The 20,969-nt window shown below is 42.4% G+C and overlaps 2 protein-coding genes across 14 annotated transcripts; one reads left to right on the top strand and one right to left on the bottom strand.

Moving 5' to 3' along the window:
- The first annotated feature begins 246 nt into the window (after positions 1 to 246).
- On the top strand, positions 247 to 7,282 carry slc16a13 (solute carrier family 16 member 13). 8 transcript variants are annotated; one of them, XM_058068014.1, is made up of 9 exons: positions 247 to 585; positions 786 to 912; positions 2,731 to 2,782; positions 3,007 to 3,056; positions 3,178 to 3,528; positions 3,649 to 3,792; positions 3,856 to 4,112; positions 4,192 to 4,723; positions 6,320 to 7,282. In XM_058068014.1, exons 5-9 carry the CDS (start codon positions 3,267 to 3,269, stop codon positions 6,532 to 6,534), a joined length of 1,410 nt encoding a protein of 469 aa, XP_057923997.1. In that variant the 5' UTR covers positions 247 to 585; positions 786 to 912; positions 2,731 to 2,782; positions 3,007 to 3,056; positions 3,178 to 3,266; the 3' UTR covers positions 6,535 to 7,282. The 8 variants fall into 8 exon arrangements, with proteins under 8 accessions (XP_057923997.1, XP_057923998.1, XP_057924003.1 ...); XM_058068015.1 differs by lacking the exon at positions 2,731 to 2,782; XM_058068020.1 differs by lacking the exon at positions 2,731 to 2,782 and having other exon boundaries at positions 3,007 to 3,052; positions 3,298 to 3,528.
- A 1,184-nt stretch (positions 7,283 to 8,466) lies between these two features.
- On the bottom strand, positions 8,467 to 20,737 carry acap1 (ArfGAP with coiled-coil, ankyrin repeat and PH domains 1). Of its 6 annotated transcripts, none has more exons than XR_009129080.1 (23): positions 20,556 to 20,733; positions 20,240 to 20,446; positions 18,004 to 18,061; positions 17,488 to 17,607; positions 17,038 to 17,091; positions 16,892 to 16,950; positions 16,628 to 16,811; positions 16,515 to 16,559; positions 16,347 to 16,442; positions 14,786 to 14,860; positions 14,602 to 14,714; positions 14,488 to 14,539; positions 14,307 to 14,407; positions 13,864 to 14,244; positions 13,326 to 13,395; positions 13,150 to 13,244; positions 12,458 to 12,651; positions 12,345 to 12,392; positions 12,090 to 12,265; positions 11,898 to 12,007; positions 11,296 to 11,406; positions 10,144 to 11,228; positions 8,473 to 9,792 (listed from the first exon to the last, which is right to left on the bottom strand). XR_009129080.1 is itself a non-coding variant. In XM_058067938.1 (23 exons), the coding sequence occupies exons 1-23, from the start codon at positions 20,290 to 20,292 to the stop codon at positions 9,695 to 9,697; spliced, it is 2,283 nt and encodes a 760-aa protein (XP_057923921.1). In that variant the 5' UTR covers positions 20,293 to 20,729; the 3' UTR covers positions 8,477 to 9,694. The 6 variants fall into 6 exon arrangements, 2 of the variants coding, with proteins under 2 accessions (XP_057923920.1, XP_057923921.1); XM_058067938.1 differs by having other exon boundaries at positions 8,477 to 9,792; positions 11,167 to 11,228; positions 12,345 to 12,386; ... (1 more) ...; positions 14,133 to 14,244; positions 20,240 to 20,729; XR_009129082.1 differs by having other exon boundaries at positions 8,478 to 9,792; positions 13,864 to 14,066; positions 14,133 to 14,244; positions 20,240 to 20,726.
- Between the last annotated feature and the right edge of the window lie 232 nt (positions 20,738 to 20,969).

The raw sequence follows: 20,969 nt of genomic DNA on the forward strand, positions 1-20,969 counted from the left end.
TTTTTATTTACTGTGATGGTTTTTTTTATGCGTCAGTGGAGACAATGAAAGCTAGTTGGCACCTGCTTCCTGCATGATGACACCCACATTGCCCATAGCTGGGGCTTCCTGAGGTGACCCAGCTCTGCCCCCCCCCCCCCCACCCACCCCTGCTCTGTCATCCCTTCTTCCTGTTGAACTTCCGCCCCTGGATTATGGAGTGAGCATTGTATTTGCTCTGCACACAAACACAGCACGTTTGAGTCAGGGACTTTCTAAATATGCATGCACATTTATGAGACACCATTCATAAACTTCAGCAAAAAGTGCAATTTTTTTTATTTTTTTTAAATTCTAACACATTTCTGCGATATTTACTTCAACAATGACTTCATTGTTTGTCATTGTTTTAATTAACCCCTGGGGCATTCGGATCTTGGTGAACCTGCAGAGACTGTTGCACTTTACACACACCCCCCCTCCCCATCAGCGACACGGTCCACAGTCAGAACCAGCTGGTTCGCTTTGGTGTTGTTTCACTTGATCCACTTTGGACCACAGCAAGACCACACTGAACTGAAGACATGGCCGGAGTCGCACCATAAGGTGAGTGTTGTTGACAAAAAGGTCAGCAGTATCGGTTGTGTATTAGTAACGGTTCGGCTTTTATCGATAAACGTCAAACTGTGAATTGTGACGACTTCCGGTCCCGCTAGTGCAAATTAATAAATATAAGTCATTAGTCTTGATGCGAGGGACATTGTTAAGAAATAAATGTATATTAATTTGCTTTGTTTGCTTTGCAGTTAATTCGGAGACTAGCAAGCGCCTGTGTGCGCATGCGTCACGTGGCGCTACGTCACTTACGTAGACTAATGAGTGTGCGTCATGGCAGCACGTTGTCAAGTAGGCTAACTCCAATTTATTTATTCGGTATGTATGTTTTTGCTATCCCTCCTTTTTGAAACTTATAAAAAAATAATAATGTTCAACTTAAATGTAAATGTAAAGCTTTTGGAGGCCAGGTTAAGAGGACAAGTGGCAGAGAAAATGAATGAATGAGTGAATGAATGAATGAGTAAATGAGTGAGTGAATGAGTCAGTCCAGTGAAGGATTTATCGGTTTTATGCAGATTTCGGACTAAGTCACTCGTGCAAGTCACAAGCCATAACCTTCAAGTCTCAAGCAAGTCCCAAGTCAAGTGACGTCATTGCTGAGGTCAAACAAGTCATACAAAAGTCTACCACATTTAAATCAGTTAAAGCAGTGACATTATACATTAGGAATACACGTTTAGGGCTTATCGTAAGTCAATAAAATGCTAAGAAGGGCATGTTTAAAAGGAAAAAATACTGCGAGCGTTTCTAGAAAATATTGACTTTAGGATAAATCTCTAATACAAATCTCTAATACAAATCAATATTGCTCAATTCTCTTTTTTCAGGCGTAGAATGTAAGGTAAAGATGAAATATAAGATGATTTCATAAGAACATGAAACAATGTATAAATAAAAATTATACAGTGCAGACCGATAGACAAATGGCCCTCCCTTTCGAGGATAATGTATTTTTAGTTTGTAAAAAAAAAACAAAAAAAATTTTTCTCATGCTTGTACTGTTCTTTTTTTTTTAATTCCCCTGCCTTCAGTGCTTTTTGGTTTGTGTCGTACGAAATCTGCAGCATTTTCTCTTTTATTTTGTTATTTTGTAATTTTGTATTCATCATTATTTATGAGTGTCAAAATGTTTTGCTTTTTTTTTTTACTTTTTTGTTTTTGTTTTTGCTGTTTAAGTTTGATTTTATTTTTTTATACACAGGCCACTAAAAAAAACAAAATTTTGTTTTCCCCAAATTGCCCCCAAGCCGCCCTTTGGATGCTCCTGACTTAAGGGCTTCACTCGGAGCAGTGATGGACATGCGTGCGAGTGCACAAGCGGTTAAAAAACAACATTTGCGATGCACGGGCTCACATTGATTTAGAAGCAAACGGTGCAGAACAATTGATTAGGCAGGCCCGGAAATGATGAGTCCATGACACGTACTATAACTGATGCAACACGTGTTGGTGTGAGGAGGAGACGTGTGAGGTGAAAAAGGTCGTCCATTTTTGTGTTATTTAAATTAAAGAACTGTAGTCAACTATGTCGGCTGCATGGCGGATGCTGTATGGTATCATGTACCCAGAAAAAATTATTACGTTTGATTAATGTTCATGTTAAAGGTTAAATAACTGTTAATAGTTATCCTCCCTATCCGTGTGGAAGTGGTAAGTTTTTGGCTATTTAAGTTTAAAGGAAATAACTTGAAGGCTACCGTTTAGGTCGCTAGCTCTCTAGTTTGCGAGTTAGCATGTGTCTCAAGACCCTGCAGTTGCGCAATATGTTGTAAATAAAAAAAGTATAAATGTGACTATAGTCGTGTTTTGTAATGTCTACAGGGCTCTAATAATGCTTTGTTCATTTTAATCTGAAAAAAATAATTTGTCTACCCACCAACTATATGTGGTTTCTTAAGTTTTTATTATTTGCCGTTTTATTATTATTATTATTATATTTATTTATTACTGATTTTCTTTATTCTTGATTTGTTTATTTATTTTTCATCTTATTTTGTGCAGAAAAATAAAAATGAAGATATTTGAGAACAGTGGAATGTTTTATCAGAGCTTTTATTGCAGAAAATCAAAACCAAAGTAAAGTTGATTCATTTTTCTGTTTTTAATAAATGCGTTTTTTTTTTTTTTTTTTAGAAAACCTGATGCGGCCCAGTCTCACCCAGACCCTAGCTCCAGTGGCCCCCAAGTAAATTGAGTTTGAGACCCCTGCTATATACCCAAAATATAATGTGTCCCATTCCAGAAGTATATTTTTGTCCACCTCAAGAAAGCTTGAGTATAGGATAAGTGTCGGAATTGGTTATCAGTTATGATGCGCATGGCCTCTAATGCTATGATGGATTGACTGTCATGTTTTATAGCCTACTTTTCTTTTCCTGAGAGCTAATTAGCATTGTTTGTGTCCTGCAGCTTTAGCTCCATTGAAGTCTCACGTTGGATGATCACTGATCCATAAGCAGGTGGGTTTCTCTTTCCGTCATAGCAGACATCCATTTAACTACACAGCCCACATATGTGGGTCATATTTATCGTGAATTGCTGTCATGTAATCTTTGTGTTTATGATTAACCCGCACTACAGCTTGAAGGACCCTCGGCACCGTGACATGCTCCGACGAGCCAGCCACACATTGGCCCGGAAGAAGTTAATAATTAAACTCAGTCCGACACATGTTGCTTTTTCAAAAAACGTTTTCCGCAGATATGGGAAGCGTACAGATCGGAGAGGACGGGCGCAGAAATGAAGCCAAAAATCCAGACGGCGGCTGGGGTTGGGTGCTGGTGGGCGCCCTCTTCGTGAGCACCAGCCTGGTGTTTGGGCTCATGCGAGGCCTGGGCATCTTCTTTGTTGAGTTTGTGCAGTACTTTGATGAGAGCGCTCAGGCCATCTCTTGGATCGCGTCTACCGGCTTAGCGGCGCAGCAGTTCTTCAGTGAGTCACTTCATTAGGTACACCTGCGGCTTTAAGTGCTTTGACTTTTTTTTTCTTTTTTTTTTGTCATGATGTCTCATTGGGGTTCTTGTGGAGTCACATGAAGTGTTGTGTTTGCAGGCCCGCTGGGCGCTGCGTTGTCCAACGCTTACGACACTCGTGTCGTGGTGATGACGGGCGGCTGCCTTGCTGGACTCGGGCTCATACTGGCATCGCATGCTACCTGTCTCGTCCATCTTTACCTCACTATGGGCGTCATTTCAGGTATATGACGGCTTCTGTTGTATTACGCAGATGATACACTGAGATATAATTTTGGATCTACAGGGTTGGGGTGGGGATTGGTCTTCACCCCCATGGTGGCGACGGTCATGGCCAGCTTCACTCAGCGGCGTTCCCTGGCTTTGGGACTGGCGTTTTCCAGTATAGGCCTAGCTTCTTTTACTTTCAATCCACTTTTCCAGCTCCTGGTGGAGAGGTATGCATGGCGTGGGGCTCTGCTCATTCTGGGGGGGTTGAGCCTCAACATTGTGCCCTGCGGGGCGCTTATTCCCTCAAGGAGGCGGTCTAAAGAGACAGAAAAGGTAAGGTCAAGCATACCATTTCATAAGTGAATCAGTCGGGGGTGTCCCAGGTTCCTTTCAAGCATTTCCTGGGTTTCAGACGTCTTCAGAGAGAACGTCATCAGGTGTCGGCGTGTTCCATCGAGTCTCGTCTTACCTGGAGTTGTCTCTCCTGTGCGAGCGTCCTTACATGACCTACACCATGGCCATCTCGCTCCTCAACATGGGCTACTTTGTTCCCTACGTGCATCTGGTGGCCCACAGCCGAAACGCCGGCTTCTCCGAGTACCAATCCGCCTTCGTCATGTCCGCAGCCGGTGCTACCGACATCTTTGGCCGCGTGGCCTCGGGCTGGTTCTCCGACCTGGGCCACTTCCGCCTCATACACCTGCTGAGCGTGTGGACAGCACTGGCCGGGCTGTTCATCATGCTGCTACCCGTGAGCACCCTATGGGGGTCCTACACCGCCCTGGTGGCCATCAGTCTTCTCTACGGATTCTGCTCAGGGGCACTGACCTCGCTGGCCTTCACTGTGGTGCCCATGGTGGCCGGCGTGGAGCGTATGATGGGGGCGCTCGGCCTGCTGCAGCTTATTGAGAGCTGCGCTGGACTGCTGGGATCTCCTCTGTCAGGTAGAAGCAATTCAGAATCACATTTTCCCACATTTTGAAAATTCCCTACTTTTCCTGGAATTCCATATTTTCTGTAGCACCCCCTTCCCTTTCATCTTAAGTCTTACAGCGTTCACATTTCTCAAACCTTCAGCTCAGTTAAAACTTTCTATTTTTGACGTTCAAAAAATTCAAGATTTTCCCGGGAATTCTACTTTTTTTTTTTTTTTTTACACCTTTCAAACCATTCCAGCATCAAAACATTCCGACTGGGACATTTTCACATTCAGCATAATTCCCGCTTTCTCAAGCAATTCAAACCATTTCAACACCAAAACTTTCAGCTCATTCAAATCATTAAGTCTATCTATTTTTGACATTCCAAATATTCCTGGCATGCTCGTAATTTGACATCTTCCTGACCTCCAAATTCCCCTTCAAATGAATGGCATTTTTCCGTTTTCCATTTTTTCTCATCCCATTTAAACCATCCCATCATAAAAACCAACAGTTTTCTACATGCCAAAAATTAAAAATTTCTCCCAAAATTCCCACATTTTGTGTAACATTATCGTTGCTCTTAAAAATAACTTAAAAATAACTTTTCACACCATTTCCAACACCAAAACGTACAGCTCTTTTAAAACCCTCTGAATTCCCCCTGACGTTCCCTTGAATTCCACACTTTTGTTCCCATCCATCCATTTTCTAACGCTTATCCTCATGAAGGTCGCGGGCGTGCTGGAGCCTATCCCAGCTGTCTTCGGGCGAGAGGCGGGGTACACCCTGGACTGGTCGCCAGCCAATCACAGGGCACATATAGACAAACAACCATTCACACTCACATTCATACCTATGGACAATTTGGAGTCGCCAATTAACCTAGCATGTTTTTGGAATGTGGGAGGAAACCGGAGTACCCGGAGAAAACCCACGCATGCACGGGGAGAACATGCAAACTCCACACAGAGATGCCTGAGCAGGGAATCGAACCCGGGTCTCCTTGTTGTGTGGCCTTTTTTGTGTTCTTCTATAATTCTAAAATACACATTATTTTGCAGTTTTTAGTCACCTTACCTTTTTTTTTTAACCAAATTAGCCTAGCATGTTGATGCATCCAGCATCCCCCACTGTGACACTAGTGAGGATAAGCGGCATAGAAAATGATTGGTTGGAAGTACCTGGCATCATAGCATCATAATCATAAGAATCCCTTCTCCGTGTGTTGCTTGTTTTTAACATTCAAATGCGGCACGGCGGTCTAGTGGTTAGCGCGCATACCTCACAGCTAGGAGACCGGGGTTCAATTCCACCCTCGGCCGTCTCTGTGTGGAGTTTGCATGTTCTCCCTGTGCATGCGTGGGTTTTCTCCGGGTACTCCGGTTTCCTCCCACATTCCAAAAACATGCTAGGTTAATTGGCGACTCCAAATTGTCCATAGGTATGAATGTGAGTGTGAATGGTTGTTTGTCTATATGTGCCCTGTGATTGGCTGGCCACCAGTCCAGGGTGTACCCCGCCTCTCGCCCAAAGACTGCTGGTATAGGCTCCACATGCGATCACATGCTTCATCATTTTTTTGTGTGTGTGTTCACATGGCGATATTTTGTCCTGCAGGGTTGCTCAAGGACATCACAGGCGACTATATGGCTTCCTTTCTGGTGTCGGGCTCCTTCCTCATCCTCAGTACCTTGACCATGGCCACCCTGCCGCATTACTTTTCCTGCACGGATCCGCCTCCTATGCAACGACCTCGCCAGAAGGACAAATGTGAGGGTCTTGGCTCGGAGACAGAGCAGATGAATAAGACGCCTTGTGAGGTGAATCACTGAGATGTGTCAAATGACGCCTTTTTTTTGTCATTGTGTTGCCCACTCCACATGGTGGTGATTCATACTCTTTGATTGACACGCGTCAAGCTTGTTAAGCTTAAATCGAATTTGCACATTGTAGGTGAAATGGGAGTGGTGATTTAATATTTAATAAGTTCTTGTTGGATGTAGCACACATGCTACTTTCCAAGTGGTGTGAAGATGACGCACAGATGACCTTTTATTCACGCTATTGTGTAAGAAGGACGTTGGACGCTTGATAACGAAATAGCGCACGGAGCTGCTGTGTCATTTGTTGGGACACCGAAAATAATCAGAACGATCTGCTTTTAGTTTGGTAGAACCTCACACACTCAGGAACACAAAACCGCTGCAAATAACTGTCCACTTTTGTAACTCATTAATCAAGACTGCTGGTTACTTGATACGTTCTTCGGCAACTTGGCAACTATTATCCCTTTTCCACCAACATTCCGAGGACTAAAAAGACTTTAAATGTAAGTATTAAATAAGTCTCGGTAATATGTGTGGTCAAAGTTCCTGAAAATGTATCAGATCAGGCGTGGGATTGCTACTAGGAACTTTTCTCGGGAGAGTTCGGCAGCTTTTTTCAAATCCCAAATTAATGAGAAAAGTTCCTTTGGTGGAAAAAGGCTTTGAAGTTAATGTTAAATGGGGTAATACCCAATGTGATTCAAGTCTTATATTCAATATGAAATCTGATGTTTTGTACGTCCTATTGATTAAAACAAAGATATTTTTGTGTCATTTTGCTGTACATTTTTTTTTACACCTTTCAAACCATTCCAGCATCAAAATATTCCGACTGCGTGGGACTGCTGGGATCTCCTCTGTCAGGTAGAAGCAATCAGAACATGTGGACTGGCATTTTTCCACATTTTGAAAATTCCCTACTTTTCCTGGAATACCATATTTTCCGTAGCACCCCTTCCCTTTCATATTAAGAAGTCTTACAGCGTTCACATTTCTCAAACCTTCAGCTCAGTTAAAACATTCAGACTTTCTATTTTTGACGTTCAAAAAATTCCAGATTTTCCCGGGAATTCTACTTTTTTTCTTTTTTTTTTACACCTTTCAAACCATTCCAGCATCAAAACATTCCGACTGGGACATTTTCACATTCAGTATGATTCCCGCTTTCTCAAGCAATTCAAACCATTTCCACACCACAACTTTCAGCTCATTCAAATCATTAAGTCTATCTATTTTTAACATTCCAAATATTCCTGGCATGCTCGTAATTTGACATATTCCTGACCTCCAAATTCCCCTTCAAATGAATGGCATTTTTCAGTTTTCCATTTCTCAACCCATTGAAACCATCCCATTGTTAAAACATTCAGGCCAACAGTTTTCTACATGCCAAAAATTAAACATTTCCCCCCAAATTCCCACATTTTCTGTAGCATTACCTTTTGTTCTTAAAAATAACTTTCACACTTCTCAACCGATTGAAACCATTTCCAACACTAAAACGTACAGCTTTTTTAAAACCCTCTAAATTCCCCCTGACATTCCCTTGAATTCCACACTTCCCATCCATCCATCTATTTTCTATACCGCTTATCCTCACGAAGGTCGCAGGCCTTTTCCACCAACATTCCGAGGACAGATTAATGAGAAAAGTTCATTTGGTGGAAAAAGGCTATTGAACCTAAGTTAACGTTAAATGGAGGAATACCCAGTGTGATTCATGTCTTATATTCAATATGAAATCTGATGTTTTGTACGTCCTATTGATTAAAACAAAGATATTTTTGTGTCATTTTGCTGTACATTTTTTTTTACACCTTTCAAACCATTCCAGCATCAAAATATTCCGACTGCGTGGGACTGCTGGGATCTCCTCTGTCAGGTAGAAGCAATCAGAACATGTGGACTGGCATTTTTCCACATTTTGAAAATTCCCTACTTTTCCTGGAATACCATATTTTCCGTAGCACCCCTTCCCTTTCATATTAAGAAGTCTTACAGCGTTCACATTTCTCAAACCTTCAGCTCAGTTAAAACATTCAGACTTTCTATTTTTGACGTTCAAAAAATTCCAGATTTTCCCGGGAATTCTACTTTTTTTCTTTTTTTTTTACACCTTTCAAACCATTCCAGCATCAAAACATTCCGACTGGGACATTTTCACATTCAGTATGATTCCCGCTTTCTCAAGCAATTCAAACCATTTCCACACCACAACTTTCAGCTCATTCAAATCATTAAGTCTATCTATTTTTAACATTCCAAATATTCCTGGCATGCTCGTAATTTGACATATTCCTGACCTCCAAATTCCCCTTCAAATGAATGGCATTTTTCAGTTTTCCATTTCTCAACCCATTGAAACCATCCCATTGTTAAAACATTCAGGCCAACAGTTTTCTACATGCCAAAAATTAAACATTTCCCCCCAAATTCCCACATTTTCTGTAGCATTACCTTTTGTTCTTAAAAATAACTTTCACACTTCTCAACCGATTGAAACCATTTCCAACACTAAAACGTACAGCTTTTTTAAAACCCTCTAAATTCCCCCTGACATTCCCTTGAATTCCACACTTCCCATCCATCCATCTATTTTCTATACCGCTTATCCTCACGAAGGTCGCAGGCCTTTTCCACCAACATTCCGAGGACAGATTAATGAGAAAAGTTCATTTGGTGGAAAAAGGCTATTGAACCTAAGTTAACGTTAAATGGAGGAATACCCAGTGTGATTCATGTCTTATATTCAATATGAAATCTGATGTTTTGTACGTCCTATTGATTAAAACAAAGATATTTTTGTGCCATTTTGCTGTACAGTTTAGATTATTTGACTAGCAAGGGAAGCACCAAACTCACCGTCCAGTCTATTTTTCAAAATGAAGTCTTTATTTCGGGTTCTGTGGTGAAGAAGTATTTTTGACAAAATAGATATGATTTAAATTTGTTATTCCTATAGCAACAGAAATGGGAGAGAAAAAAAAACAGACTTGAAAACAAGCAGAATTGAAGACACGTCATGCCAATCTCATTTTGGACTCCATTGTTGTGCACACAAAGACTTGACTGTTGAGCGGTTGATCCCCTCCAAAGTCAGCTGAGCGCCCGAGTGAGTGTCACATGACAAGGCCGCATATGAGGTTTTTTTTTTTTTTTTACAGTTTCAGAAGTTGCCATCTGCACTGCGACGTTTCAGCTTCTCTGGGTTGTTAGAGGCCATGTGGGAGAAGTCTCTGAAGATGTGATGGTAGGTCTCATCACCTGGAGAACCCAAAGAGAGCAACACGTGAGCTTCAAAGGTCGCTGGATGCCACAAAGAAAAAAAGCCTTGACAGCGGTGCAGTACTGCATTAGTCCGCCAAAGGGCGCTGTTGGATCTAAAACAGAAGCAAAGAGGAGCAGAGGAAATAGTGGGGGCCACCAGTGTGTAGAAAATACCACAAAGTCAGCGATAAGTCGTTTTGACTATTAAAAACGTCCACCAAGGGCTGAATTAAATACATAAGATGTAATAATAAGTCATTTTCATCAATTTCTGGGATGCCTGAAAGCAGGAAGCGGGCAGGCAAGCATGGAAAAAATGACATGAAAAAACATGCACATGCACTTTACCTGATAGTTTGCAGCAGGTGAGATCACCTCCTTGTCTCAGGAGTGCAAGGAACACACAAAGACACAGCAAGTCAAACGCTGACCAGCAGGGGTGGGTGGGTGGCACAAACACAAGAACAAACACAAAGGCCTCATGTTTGTGCACAAAGCAGGTACAGGAAGCGTAACACAAGCCTGACTGCAGTTCCTCAAAGGCTGCGACACAAGTGCGAGCGTGAAGTAACAACATATTAACTAGTGAGGCCTTAATTTGGTGGCCTGCATGTCAAACTGAAACTGTAGTATTTGTTCCATTGCATTACATTACATTATCTTCATTTTATACTGCAGTTTTTTTTTCTTCGTTTTTTTTTTTTTGTCCAATCATATATCAGCTTCTATGTGTTACCATATCATATGTTAATCTGCCCAGGGCCTTCAGAATCAGGAGTGTTGGCCCCTGCCAATCAGACTTCTGATTCACCTCTCAAGAGCTAGCTTGCAGGCCCCCCAGTCCTGATTGGTTGATCCGAGCAACAAGGCTACGTCGTTAAGTCCACAATGGCTGACTGAGGAGGAGGGAATTGATTTCTGGTGAGTAAATCTTTTTATATCTTTGACATGTTACTAGATCACCTCCTTTGTGTTGACAGTATTTGTGCATCATATGAAATAGAAAGTGAAATTTGGAAGAATGGTTTGTGGCAATGGAAGATGGTGTATCTTCACTGGGAACACAACAGCATAACTGGAATGAAGCCGTTTTCCCTTTTGGTTAATCTCAAATGAGACAGCATTATTCTGCATAGTAGACAAATAAAGCTATACTGTAAAACCAGTAGAGCAAAAAAAAAAAAAAACAAGCCCACTTCTGTGAGTTCGAGCCTGATTAATTGTAACATTTGTCTTATCAACTAATTTTGGCATTTTGGCCTCCGAGAGCCCAGCTGCTTATGTGAGTCTTTAAATCCTGCAGGCTTTTCCTGCTTTGGCCCTGCCCACTTCCTGTCCCACTGCTCCCAGTTGCCTGCCCCTTTACGAGACCTGATTTTCCAAGTGCCCCGTCCATCTCCTGCATCTCCCTGTTCATCTTGGCGATGCGCAGCCTGAAAACAAAGACAAAGTCATGAAAACCTTTTTTTTTTTTTAAATCATAGGTCAATTGATGCTCACAAAGTGACAATGTCTGCGTTGGCGCTGTCCACTGCAATGGTGATGGGGTCTTTCTGGTTGTTGTCTCTGGCATTGTAGTCTGCCCCTCGCTTCAGGAAGAGACACACCAACCTGAGGTTTTGCACACAAAAGTCTTGTCAGTGGAAACCAGAGCTGTCCAAAGTGGGACTTGGGACTTTTATTTGTTCCTGGCGCACTCTAAAAATAAATAAAAATTAAAAAAAAGAAACAAAGCATCATTCATTCATTCATTTTCTACCGCTTTTCCTCACGAGGGTCGCGGGGGTGCTGGAGCCTATCCCAGCTGTCTTCAGGCGTGAGGCGGGGTACACCCTGGACTGGTCGCCAGCCAATCACAGGGCACATATAGACAAACAACCATTCACACTCACATTCATACCTATGGACAATTTGGAGTCACCAATTAACCTAGCATGTTCTTAGAATGTGGAAGGAAACCGGAGTACCCGGAGAAAAACAGTCAATACTACTAAGTTTTTGAAAAATGTACTTTGGATTGTGTTTTGCCAGGTAAAAATATGAATTTGAACAACCCTGGTCTAAACACGGTGTGAGTGGACAAAGTCTGTGTTCATGTGTACCCGGTGTGGCCCAGTATGGTGGCATGATGAAGCGGCCCTCTCCCATTGCTGTCTGCCTGGTTGACATCAGCGCCGTTCTGTAGCAGGAACTCGCAGGCCGCCAATGCGTTCTGTTTGTGGAGCATAAAAAAAATATATAAAAATTTCAAACACAAAAGTCTTCATTGTGGTTCTGGAGCAATGTCACGTTACCACTGAAACAGCTTCTATGAGTGGCGTGCGGGATTCCTCTGCCGCCTTGACCCAGTTGACGTTGGCGCCATGAGCCAACGCGTCTGCCATGAGGGGGAAGTTCTGCAGGGCGGCCGAGCGGTACAGTAGCGCCCCCGGATGAAGTATACTTAGATCCTCCTCTTGGTCGTTCAAATCTAAGGTTGGAAGTTGTTTACTTTTTGTTTGAATGTACTTGATTGGCATCTGTGTGTGTGTGTGTGTGTGTGTGTTGACCTTTAGGCGAGACTGCGCTGTTCTTTTGGATGTCACTTAGGCCTGTCATTGAAAAGAGAGCACAAATGATGAAGTGGACATGTCACAGCGCCACCTATCACTTCTCATGGTACCTGCAGAACGAGGCAGGGTTGCTCGGTCTGGTTTGGGTTTGAGCGGCGGTCTTGGTACATTGCGGTCTTGTGTGGCCGCCCGATTTCTCTTGCAGCTGTTGTGTGTCTGCGAGGGGTTCTGGGCGGTCTCTGGAAACTTCTGGATGAACTTCTTCTCCACGTACTTGGATTTAATCCACGTCTCCTTGTCCCCCCTTGAGTCACATACAAGGACAGACATATTTAAGGTGCACTCATGTAAGACAAAAAGCAGCACAGGAAGAAAGTCAGTTAGGGCGTGGCGTCGCAACATAAAGCTTCTTGCTCATGTACCTTCTGCACTTCCTGTTCTTTGTGAGAGGAAGTTGTTATCTAATCATGTGTGGAGGACACTGTGCAGAGAATCTGAGCCAAAATTAAATTGAATGTATTTTAATCTGTTTTGTCCCTGATCAGGCTTTCCAGCAATGTTGCTCGGAGCCTGCTGAGACCTCTAAGATGATAGGATAGCACTTTCTTTATACTACTGGAAAGTAGTACAATGAGTACAATGGAGTATCTGCGGGTCATGAGAATACGCTTGTATGTGTCACAGCTCTCCATTTTATTGCACTTTTGTAGCTTCACATTGTTCAGTCAGTACAATCTACAATAAGATTTGTTGGATGCAGTCGCGGAGAGCCGTGTGTGTGTGTGTGTGTGTGTGTGTGTACCTGGGACTGGAAGGAAGTGGCTTCTTTAAGGTAATCTCATCAATGCGCGCCTCATAGATCCTGTTGATGACGCTGTTGCCTAATTCACACATCAGCTACATGAGACAATGAGAAATCAGTCCATGCATTCTTGCCTCCTGTGTTTTTTTTCCACAGTGATGATGAGAGAATCTAACCTTAATGAGTTCTGGCTCCCAAGAGTCCAAAGTGAGGGACCGCACTTTGGAGAAATGGACCCCTAGGCTCCTGAACAAGATCATGTCAACTCAGACTGACATTTAGTATGTGTGTGTTTGTATGCAGTATGTATTTCAAGTATTTTATTCCAGTATAGCTCGTCAAGGGACAATACTACAAAAAGAAAACTTGGCTATACTTTAGATTAGTCAGTGTACATATTGATTGGAGTATAGATTTATATTTCTTTTATTCTCAATGGCTGGAAACACAAGTAAGTAGCAAGATAACTGTGTCTTGCCTACAGTCAAGCATGGCGGTGGAAGTAGTGTTATGGTCTGGGCTGCAAGAGTACTGCAAGTGCTGGGGAGCTGTGGTTCATTGAGTGGAAAGATGGAGTCCATCATGTACTATGACATTGAGAAGCAATGGCAGTTTTCCAACATAAAAATCTAAATTAGCTATAAAACCTTACTATCTCCATAGTATTGTCTCGTGATAAGATATACTGTAATCCAATACTTGTACTGTGTGTACCTGTGTATTCCTGAACACACAATGCAGAGTGTGATTCCCAGATTGATGGAAGCCCAATCCGGACCTGGTGTTCCGCAGTCGCAGCACTCTCTGTTCCCGGCAATGTTCTGAACCTCCTCCAGGGCCTTGAAGCCCTCGTTCTCCTTACTGGCTACACCACCCCCACTTTGGTAGCTCATCGACATGGAGTCGCTGCGGTGTCGCTGCCACAAAGAACACAATGTCACGATGAGGCGGTTCGGTAAAAGAGTGTGTGTGTGTTTTCTTACCGGACTGTGCTCGTCGTCTCTGTGCTCCTGAAAGGCTGAGGCGATGCTGTTCTGGACCGCTCTCATCCACGCCTGCTGCTGCCTGTCAGAATCGGCCTGCAACAGACAGCTCCTACAAACACATTGTGGTGCGTTCAGTGGGTCATCACCACGTGTACTATTGTTCAAACTCACTTGGATGGCGAGACCACTTCAAAACAGAAGCGGCGCTCACTGTCAGGGCTGGGCTTGACCGTGCAGAGACGCAAGTCGTCCACCACCACTGTGGGCTGCTCCTGTGAGACACAACACCTTCAAATATAACGACCATCTTGCCCCTGCAACGTTTCTGCTCATAAAATCTGACACAATTTACCTTAAATTTCTTCTGATATACCAGCTGATTTTTCTGAATGGAGAACCAACGCCTGAGTGAGGGGAAAATGAGATCATTAGCCACAAAAAGTCTTCTTCTGGGCGAGAGCAGCACCTGCTCCAGGTCTTGAAGGCATTGCTGGCCCTCTTGTAGAGGTAGCCCTCCATGGCCACCCCGTCAGTGGCATCAGGATTGAAGTCCATAATGGAGTCGTCGTAGGAGACATCCTAAAAACATTTCAATGAGCTTGAATCTTAGTTTTCTGACATGTTTTTCTTTAAAAGTACAAGTTGTGAACCTTTTTCTTGATGGCCGCGTGTCTTTGCTCCATGTCCCGCTTCTCTCGTGCCGAGTTTAGGACAAACTGCTTGTGCTGTGGACACCGCAAAAGGTCAATATTGTGATTATTTTGTCAGAGAGGAAATATGGTTGCACAAGAGTAACATGAATCTATTTATTTTCTATTTATTTTATTTGAATGTAATACAAAAGATTCTGGCAGTGGTTCAGGAGGTACGGCAGGTAATCCAGAAACTGGTTGGTTGGTGGTTCACTTCCACAATTTCAGTCTCTGTTGTTGTGTCCCTGGGCAAGACACTTTACCCACTGGGTCGCCCACAATGGTGTATATACATTTTAATATGATTTATTGCTTTAATAATCCCATCTTTGTCACTCTCAGCTTCATTTCTACGACTACTGCACTCTCCGCGGCTGACGCTGACACCAGTGCTGCTGCTTGTGAATGTAGAAAAATATTCGGTATCTGTTTTGTTTTCCTCTTGCCTTCTCCTCTTCCCAGCTGCGCTGTGGCAACTGTGCTTCATTTTTTTTTTTTTTTACAAACTGAGCCAACAACTTTATTTTTCTACCGTCTTCCTGAATCAATCTGAACATGCACAGTAACATGGAATAGTCCATTGCATTACATGGGAGGGGGGGAGTGGTCCAAATAATCATTATAGGTTACACATTTTGATGTAGTTTTAAGTATGTGAATTAGAACTAAAATAGTTTTATGTACTTGAAATCAAAGTAAACTAAATATGATTTTAGAATACATTTGGGGGGCATTGGAAATATTGGGAACCAAATAAATATTACTAAATAATGGCTTTAACTTGAAGCGCTGTTGGTATTTTGAAAGGTGTTGTATAAATCTAACCCATCATTAATATTCCTATATTATTATTATTATAAGACAAAGCTTATAACGTCTGCTTCTTCTCCTTCCCGTTTCAACATGTTTATTACATTCTATATCACGCTTGACTCCACTGACAGCTTCATTTCCTGCCTTAAGACACACACTGACAAAGCCATGTGAAATATTTCCTGTTTTGTTCACCATTTCCTGTCACACTGTCCGTGTGATGTCATCCACACACACGTATGCCCCGCTTGTAGCTGCAGGACTAATTAGCTAAGCAATTTTGTTAAGAGACCATATGGAACAGTAAGCTCGGATATACTTTAGTAGCAAGATAATTGTGTTTGTTCTACAGTCAAGCATGGCTGGTGGGTGGCAGATTGTTACTAGAATCCTCTTCCACTCCTCCATGATAACATCACTAGTGGATGTTAGACATCTTGTCCTCCTCCAACTTCCTCCCATCTGCTTCAGGATGCCTCACAGGTGCTCCATCATATTTATGTTGGAGGTGTGTTCGGACTGTTTATCATGTTGGAAAAGTGTCATGCGGCCCAATGTCAGTTTCGGAATATCACAGTATATGTTGGAATTCATGTTTCCCCTCCTACCACCACCACCATATCTTGCTCCAGGCATTGGAATGGTGTAATACATACAATATTATCATATTCACTTTGAGTATATACATTTTATGCAAACATTTTACCTCTTCAGTCAATTTTTGGCGATACTGGTCGAGTTGTGCCAGAGACTGGTGGCCATTTTGGAACAGCTGGGCCTGAGCATCCATCAGTGACAACATCTGACAGGATGAGAGTATGTATGAGTGCATCTTGAGGTATTATTATGAGGAGGAGGTTTCAAGTCAGCTCACAGCCATTAAGAGTTCCGTCTTCTTTTTGGCCTCTATGATGTTTATCTGAAACCACAAGGAAAAGGTTGGATTTATTCTTAGAAACATTCCTGATGATCTGGTGTCTTCCTCACCTCCAGGACATAGTCCAAGGCGCCGGAGCGGAAGGCCTTGCGAGCGTTGAGGAGTGCGTTGTTGGCTTCCTCCACCTCATGAGACTTCCCGCGGGGGGCCTGAGCGTTCCTCGCCAGCGCCCCTTCCAGGGATTCGCTGCTGCGCTCAAACTCCTTGCGTGCGTCCTTGAAGCGACGCACGTCTCTAGAGAAAGAAAAAAAAAAAAGATGGGTGTTTGCGTAGTTTGCTTGGTCTCGGTGGAAGGTCTAAGAGCGTGCACTCACTCTTTCACAAAGTTCTGGAGCTTCATTTTGACAGACTTCTGTGTGACATCAATCACTTCCTGCAGGGTTAGAATGTCAAAGGTCACGTGCGGCGGTCTTGTTTGAGCACATGCGGCTAACGAGTCACCAGAGGACCACAAACTCACCCCTTGGGCGTCTAACATGAGGGACAGCTTTTCGGAAAACGTCTGCAAACACTCCTGTTATTAAAAAAAACACAATTATTAGTTATAATTAATCTATATTGAATCCAAGTTGCCTGCTTGGCTACAGCTAAGAGCTCTAACAGGCCTAGCAAGGGGCCATACAAAACAGTTTATCCTCCGAGAAGAGTTGTAAAAGTCAAATCATTGTCAAGCGGTTTTACAAGCAAGAAATGCCAGATCCCAAGGATGCTGTAAAGCAGCAACTAATAAGAGATGTACAGTAAAATCTGCCTAAGTCGGCTCTATCTCGGTCCACTGTAACATTATTACTACATCAAATTTGAGAATAAGTACGAACATACCCACTGTATAGTTACATAATCTTACAATAATAATACACAATAACCAACAATACGCTGAGTCATTGTTTCTGCATTCATTAACAATGACCTGCATCATGGTGTCCCCAGAGCAGTGGTGTCCAAGACCTTGCAGACCGCTCACAAAGCTCTTGCTGGTCTGGTAGTAGACGCGGCCGGCCTCCAGCATGGCCTGGCATTGTTTCACCAGCTACGAGACGACACAGGAGAAAAGCAAAATGTTAGGAACTTTGGAAAAGCACATATGTTGATCCTAATTAGATGTTGCAAGTGTACTGTATTACTGTATTTTTTATACTTCCATCGAGACTAATAATTCTGGCTCCAATATCTTTGTTTGGACAGCAACATTTTAAAAAGGCTTGAGAGCCTTCATCTACTCATTAGTCTACCTCTGCACTTAGAAATTCTAGCTAGTGTGTGAAAGAGCTGAAAGACCTGACCGCGCAATGGAGAAGCATCACCTGCTGTGACTTCTTGCTTTCCGTCAAAAAACACTACTCGCTGGTGTGTGTGTGTGTGTGTGTGTGTGCGCGCGCACAATGGAGGGAAGTAGAACATGTGGCTCGTTATGCACCGCTCTCACCTTGTCTAACCGTGTTTCTAGTTCGCCCACGCTCACTTGGACGGCCTCGATTTCAGCCCTGAAACAACACACAGGTCAACATGAAATGTAATACCGCTGCATCTTTGAAAAGTTAATTTATTTCAATAGTTTGAAAGTGAAATTCTTATATCTCATAACTGCAAAAGTGTCCTTTTAAATAGAGAATTTGAAATGGTATGCTTATTTTTACTTGCACTGTTAATATTGTTGTGTACGTAAATATATCACTGTATATTTGCGTATACAGTAAGCATGTGTGTGTATTTATTTATTAAAGGCACCAATTAATACAATTATTATCATCATTATTATACTACAGCGGCACGGCGGTCTGGTGGTTAGTGCGCAGACCTTCAATTCCCACCCTCGGCCATCTCTGTGTGGAGTTTGCATGTTCTCCCCGTGCATGCGTGGGTTTTCTCCGGGTACTCCGGTTTCCTCCCACATTCCAAAAACATGCTAGGTTAATTGGCCACTCCAAATTGTCCATAGGTATGAATGTGAGTGTGAATGGTTGTTTGTCTATATATGCCCTGTGATTGGCTGGCGACCAGTCCAGGGTGTACCCCGCCTCTCGCCCGAAGACAGCTGGGATAGGCTCCAGCACCCCCCGCGACCCTCGTGAGGAAAAGCGGTAGAAAATGAATGAATGAATGAATATTATACTACACACAGGAATATTTCAGGAATGTACTATGTAATTTTTTAGCTCAAATAGGTTCCTTTTGTCTTATTGTCTTCTTGTTGAGTATATATTTAGTTTCTCATATTCAGCAAAATTTAAACATCCATATATTTTCTATGCCGCTTATCCTCACTCGGGTTGCGGGAGTATGCTGGAGCCTATCCCAGCTGTTTTTGGGTGAAAGTCGGGATATCCCGGACTGGTGGCCAGTCATAGCACATATAGACAAACAACCATTCACACTCACATTCATACCTATGTCACCAATTAACCTAACATGCAATGTTTTGGAATGTGGGAGGAAACCGCAGTCCTCGGGGGAGAACACGGGGAAAACACACACCTGATTGTGTGGCCTACATGCTAACCACTCATTCACCGTGCGGCCCACCGTGAAAGGTAAATGGTGAAACTAATACACCTTAGAAAAATCTTACTTGAATGTAACAAACCCCACATGTAATGTATCTCTTAATTTGTCATTATGGCATACAGCTAATACAAAATCCAAATTCGGTATGTCATAAAATTGTAAAAATTGGCAAAAATATCAGTATTGTCATTTGTAAACTACTAGTGGCACTCTCTTTCATTGGTCTGCACCTGTATTTAAGGTATTTAATGTGTTATACTCAGTTCCCCAAAATGTGACCTTAACGCTCGTATTATATTATTATATGATGACTATATTTTTAGTGCCGCCAGTTGAGCAACCTGGGCCAAGAAAGATAGTTTCTTGCTGCCTTTGTCAAGACAAATTGAGAAAGTGAGGTTTCCTTTGTGTTTCCTGAATCTCTCAACTCACTTCCTGTTCACCTGACCTGGCAACAAGAGGTTGCATTTTTCACAACTTTTTCACCCCTGCTTTTTACTATGCATGCCTTCAATAGTCAACATATGGGGAAGCGTTTCTGGTTTGTAAGATGCCAGATCAGCTGCACTGTGACTCAGACCAAGTGGAAAAAAATGGTAGCAGCGAGACACACCCAAAAAACCTCTTATTTTGCCGGCGTGCTTGCATGCTTGCTTGTGACACAATAACACTTCCTTTAGAGGCTGACATGCTCATAAAAACATTCTCTTCTAGAAGTTTAAACTTTCAGTTTATTTCTGTTGTTACTATTCATGTTGCAAGACTAAAAAGTAAGAATTGTTAGTACACGTATTACTACTTCCACACACTTTTCGACCCTTTGTCTTTTATCTTTTTCAATAAAGTTTCAATTGACAATTTGAATTAATATAGACCTCCTCGGTACTGTGGCAGGGGTGTCCACAGAGAAGCCTGCCCCGCCACTCATTTTTATTAATTGCAAAAATTAAAATTGAAGCAAACATGGGAAAAAGCTGAAATGTTGATATTAATAACTTTGTTTATAGATTAGCCTTTTAACATAATAAAGAATATCTAAAAATAAAAGCGGTCCTTTGGTTTTCTATATGGTGGGTACGGTAATTAGCTAGAGTAATAGCCAGTAACAGCTAAATAAGAAAAACATAAGATCAAAGCTTTACAAATAATAATCTTACCTGAAGCGAGGAGAGTCTTTCAAACATTCCTCAAAGTCAACTTTGATAGTCATAATCACCTGCGTTTTAGACCAACAGCAACTTTAAAGATAAAAAAAATTAACTTTCAGCTGGCTTTGTCATCTTTCGTGTCCAGGGTCTTTGACTTTTGATGTGTTCCTAGTCTGTATGATGGAGCTTTGCACACGTTTGGCACGTCATCGGCATCTTTTCCGGGTAAAAAAAAAGAGGAAATAAGAATAAATTCCGCGTATTGCTCGAAAAGCTGCGCCGAGTCTCCCTGTAGAGAAGATTGTGGAGTTCCTAAACGACTCACTTGCACTCTGGCGGAGCCAAGCGTCTCTTCCGGGGTAGCATTCAATGTCTTTAAATGTTCTAAAATATAACTGATCAAATCGTTGCTTAATGAGCTTGTCGTTTGTGTATTCCACTTGAAGGAGTGAGTTTCGGTGCAACACATACTACACTGGGTGTGTTTTCTTGTCTCGCAACCTGTTTTTCTTCTTACACACACACACAACACAACACAGCCCCACTTGTTTGCAAAAGCAACACAAAGAAAGCCACACACACCTTCAAAGGTTGAATGTCACCCTGATGAGTCACATAAATATTGTTGTTCATGTCAACACACGAAAACGAAGCTTGTTTGTTGTTTTCTAGTTCTACAGCCACTAGGGGGCGTGCTTGGAAGGTGTCTGGGCATACGTGCTATGATAGGCAGTGATGT

Source organism: Doryrhamphus excisus, chromosome 3 (assembly GCF_030265055.1).
Source record: "Doryrhamphus excisus isolate RoL2022-K1 chromosome 3, RoL_Dexc_1.0, whole genome shotgun sequence".
NCBI lineage: Eukaryota > Metazoa > Chordata > Actinopteri > Syngnathiformes > Syngnathidae > Doryrhamphus > Doryrhamphus excisus.

What these genes read in the sequence shown, in the direction of transcription:
- slc16a13 (XM_058068014.1), top strand. Translation starts at nt 3,267, where the DNA reads ATGTTGCTTTTTCAAAAAACGTTTTCCGCAGATATGGGAAGCGTACAG. An exon ending in AGCGGCGCAGCAGTTCTTCA is followed by an intron (nt 3,529 to 3,648) that starts GTGAGTCACTTC and finishes TTGTGTTTGCAG; the next exon opens with GCCCGCTGGGCGCTGCGTTG. An exon ending in GCTGGGATCTCCTCTGTCAG is followed by an intron (nt 4,724 to 6,319) that starts GTAGAAGCAATT and finishes TTTGTCCTGCAG; the next exon opens with GGTTGCTCAAGGACATCACA.
- acap1 (XM_058067937.1), bottom strand. Translation starts at nt 20,292, where the DNA reads ATGACTATCAAAGTTGACTTTGAGGAATGTTTGAAAGACTCTCCTCGC. An exon ending in CTGGGGACACCATGATGCAG is followed by an intron (nt 17,092 to 17,487) that starts GTCATTGTTAAT and finishes TTTTAATAACAG; the next exon opens with GAGTGTTTGCAGACGTTTTC. An exon ending in GCCTTCAAGACCTGGAGCAG is followed by an intron (nt 14,540 to 14,601) that starts GTGCTGCTCTCG and finishes CCCCTCACTCAG; the next exon opens with GCGTTGGTTCTCCATTCAGA.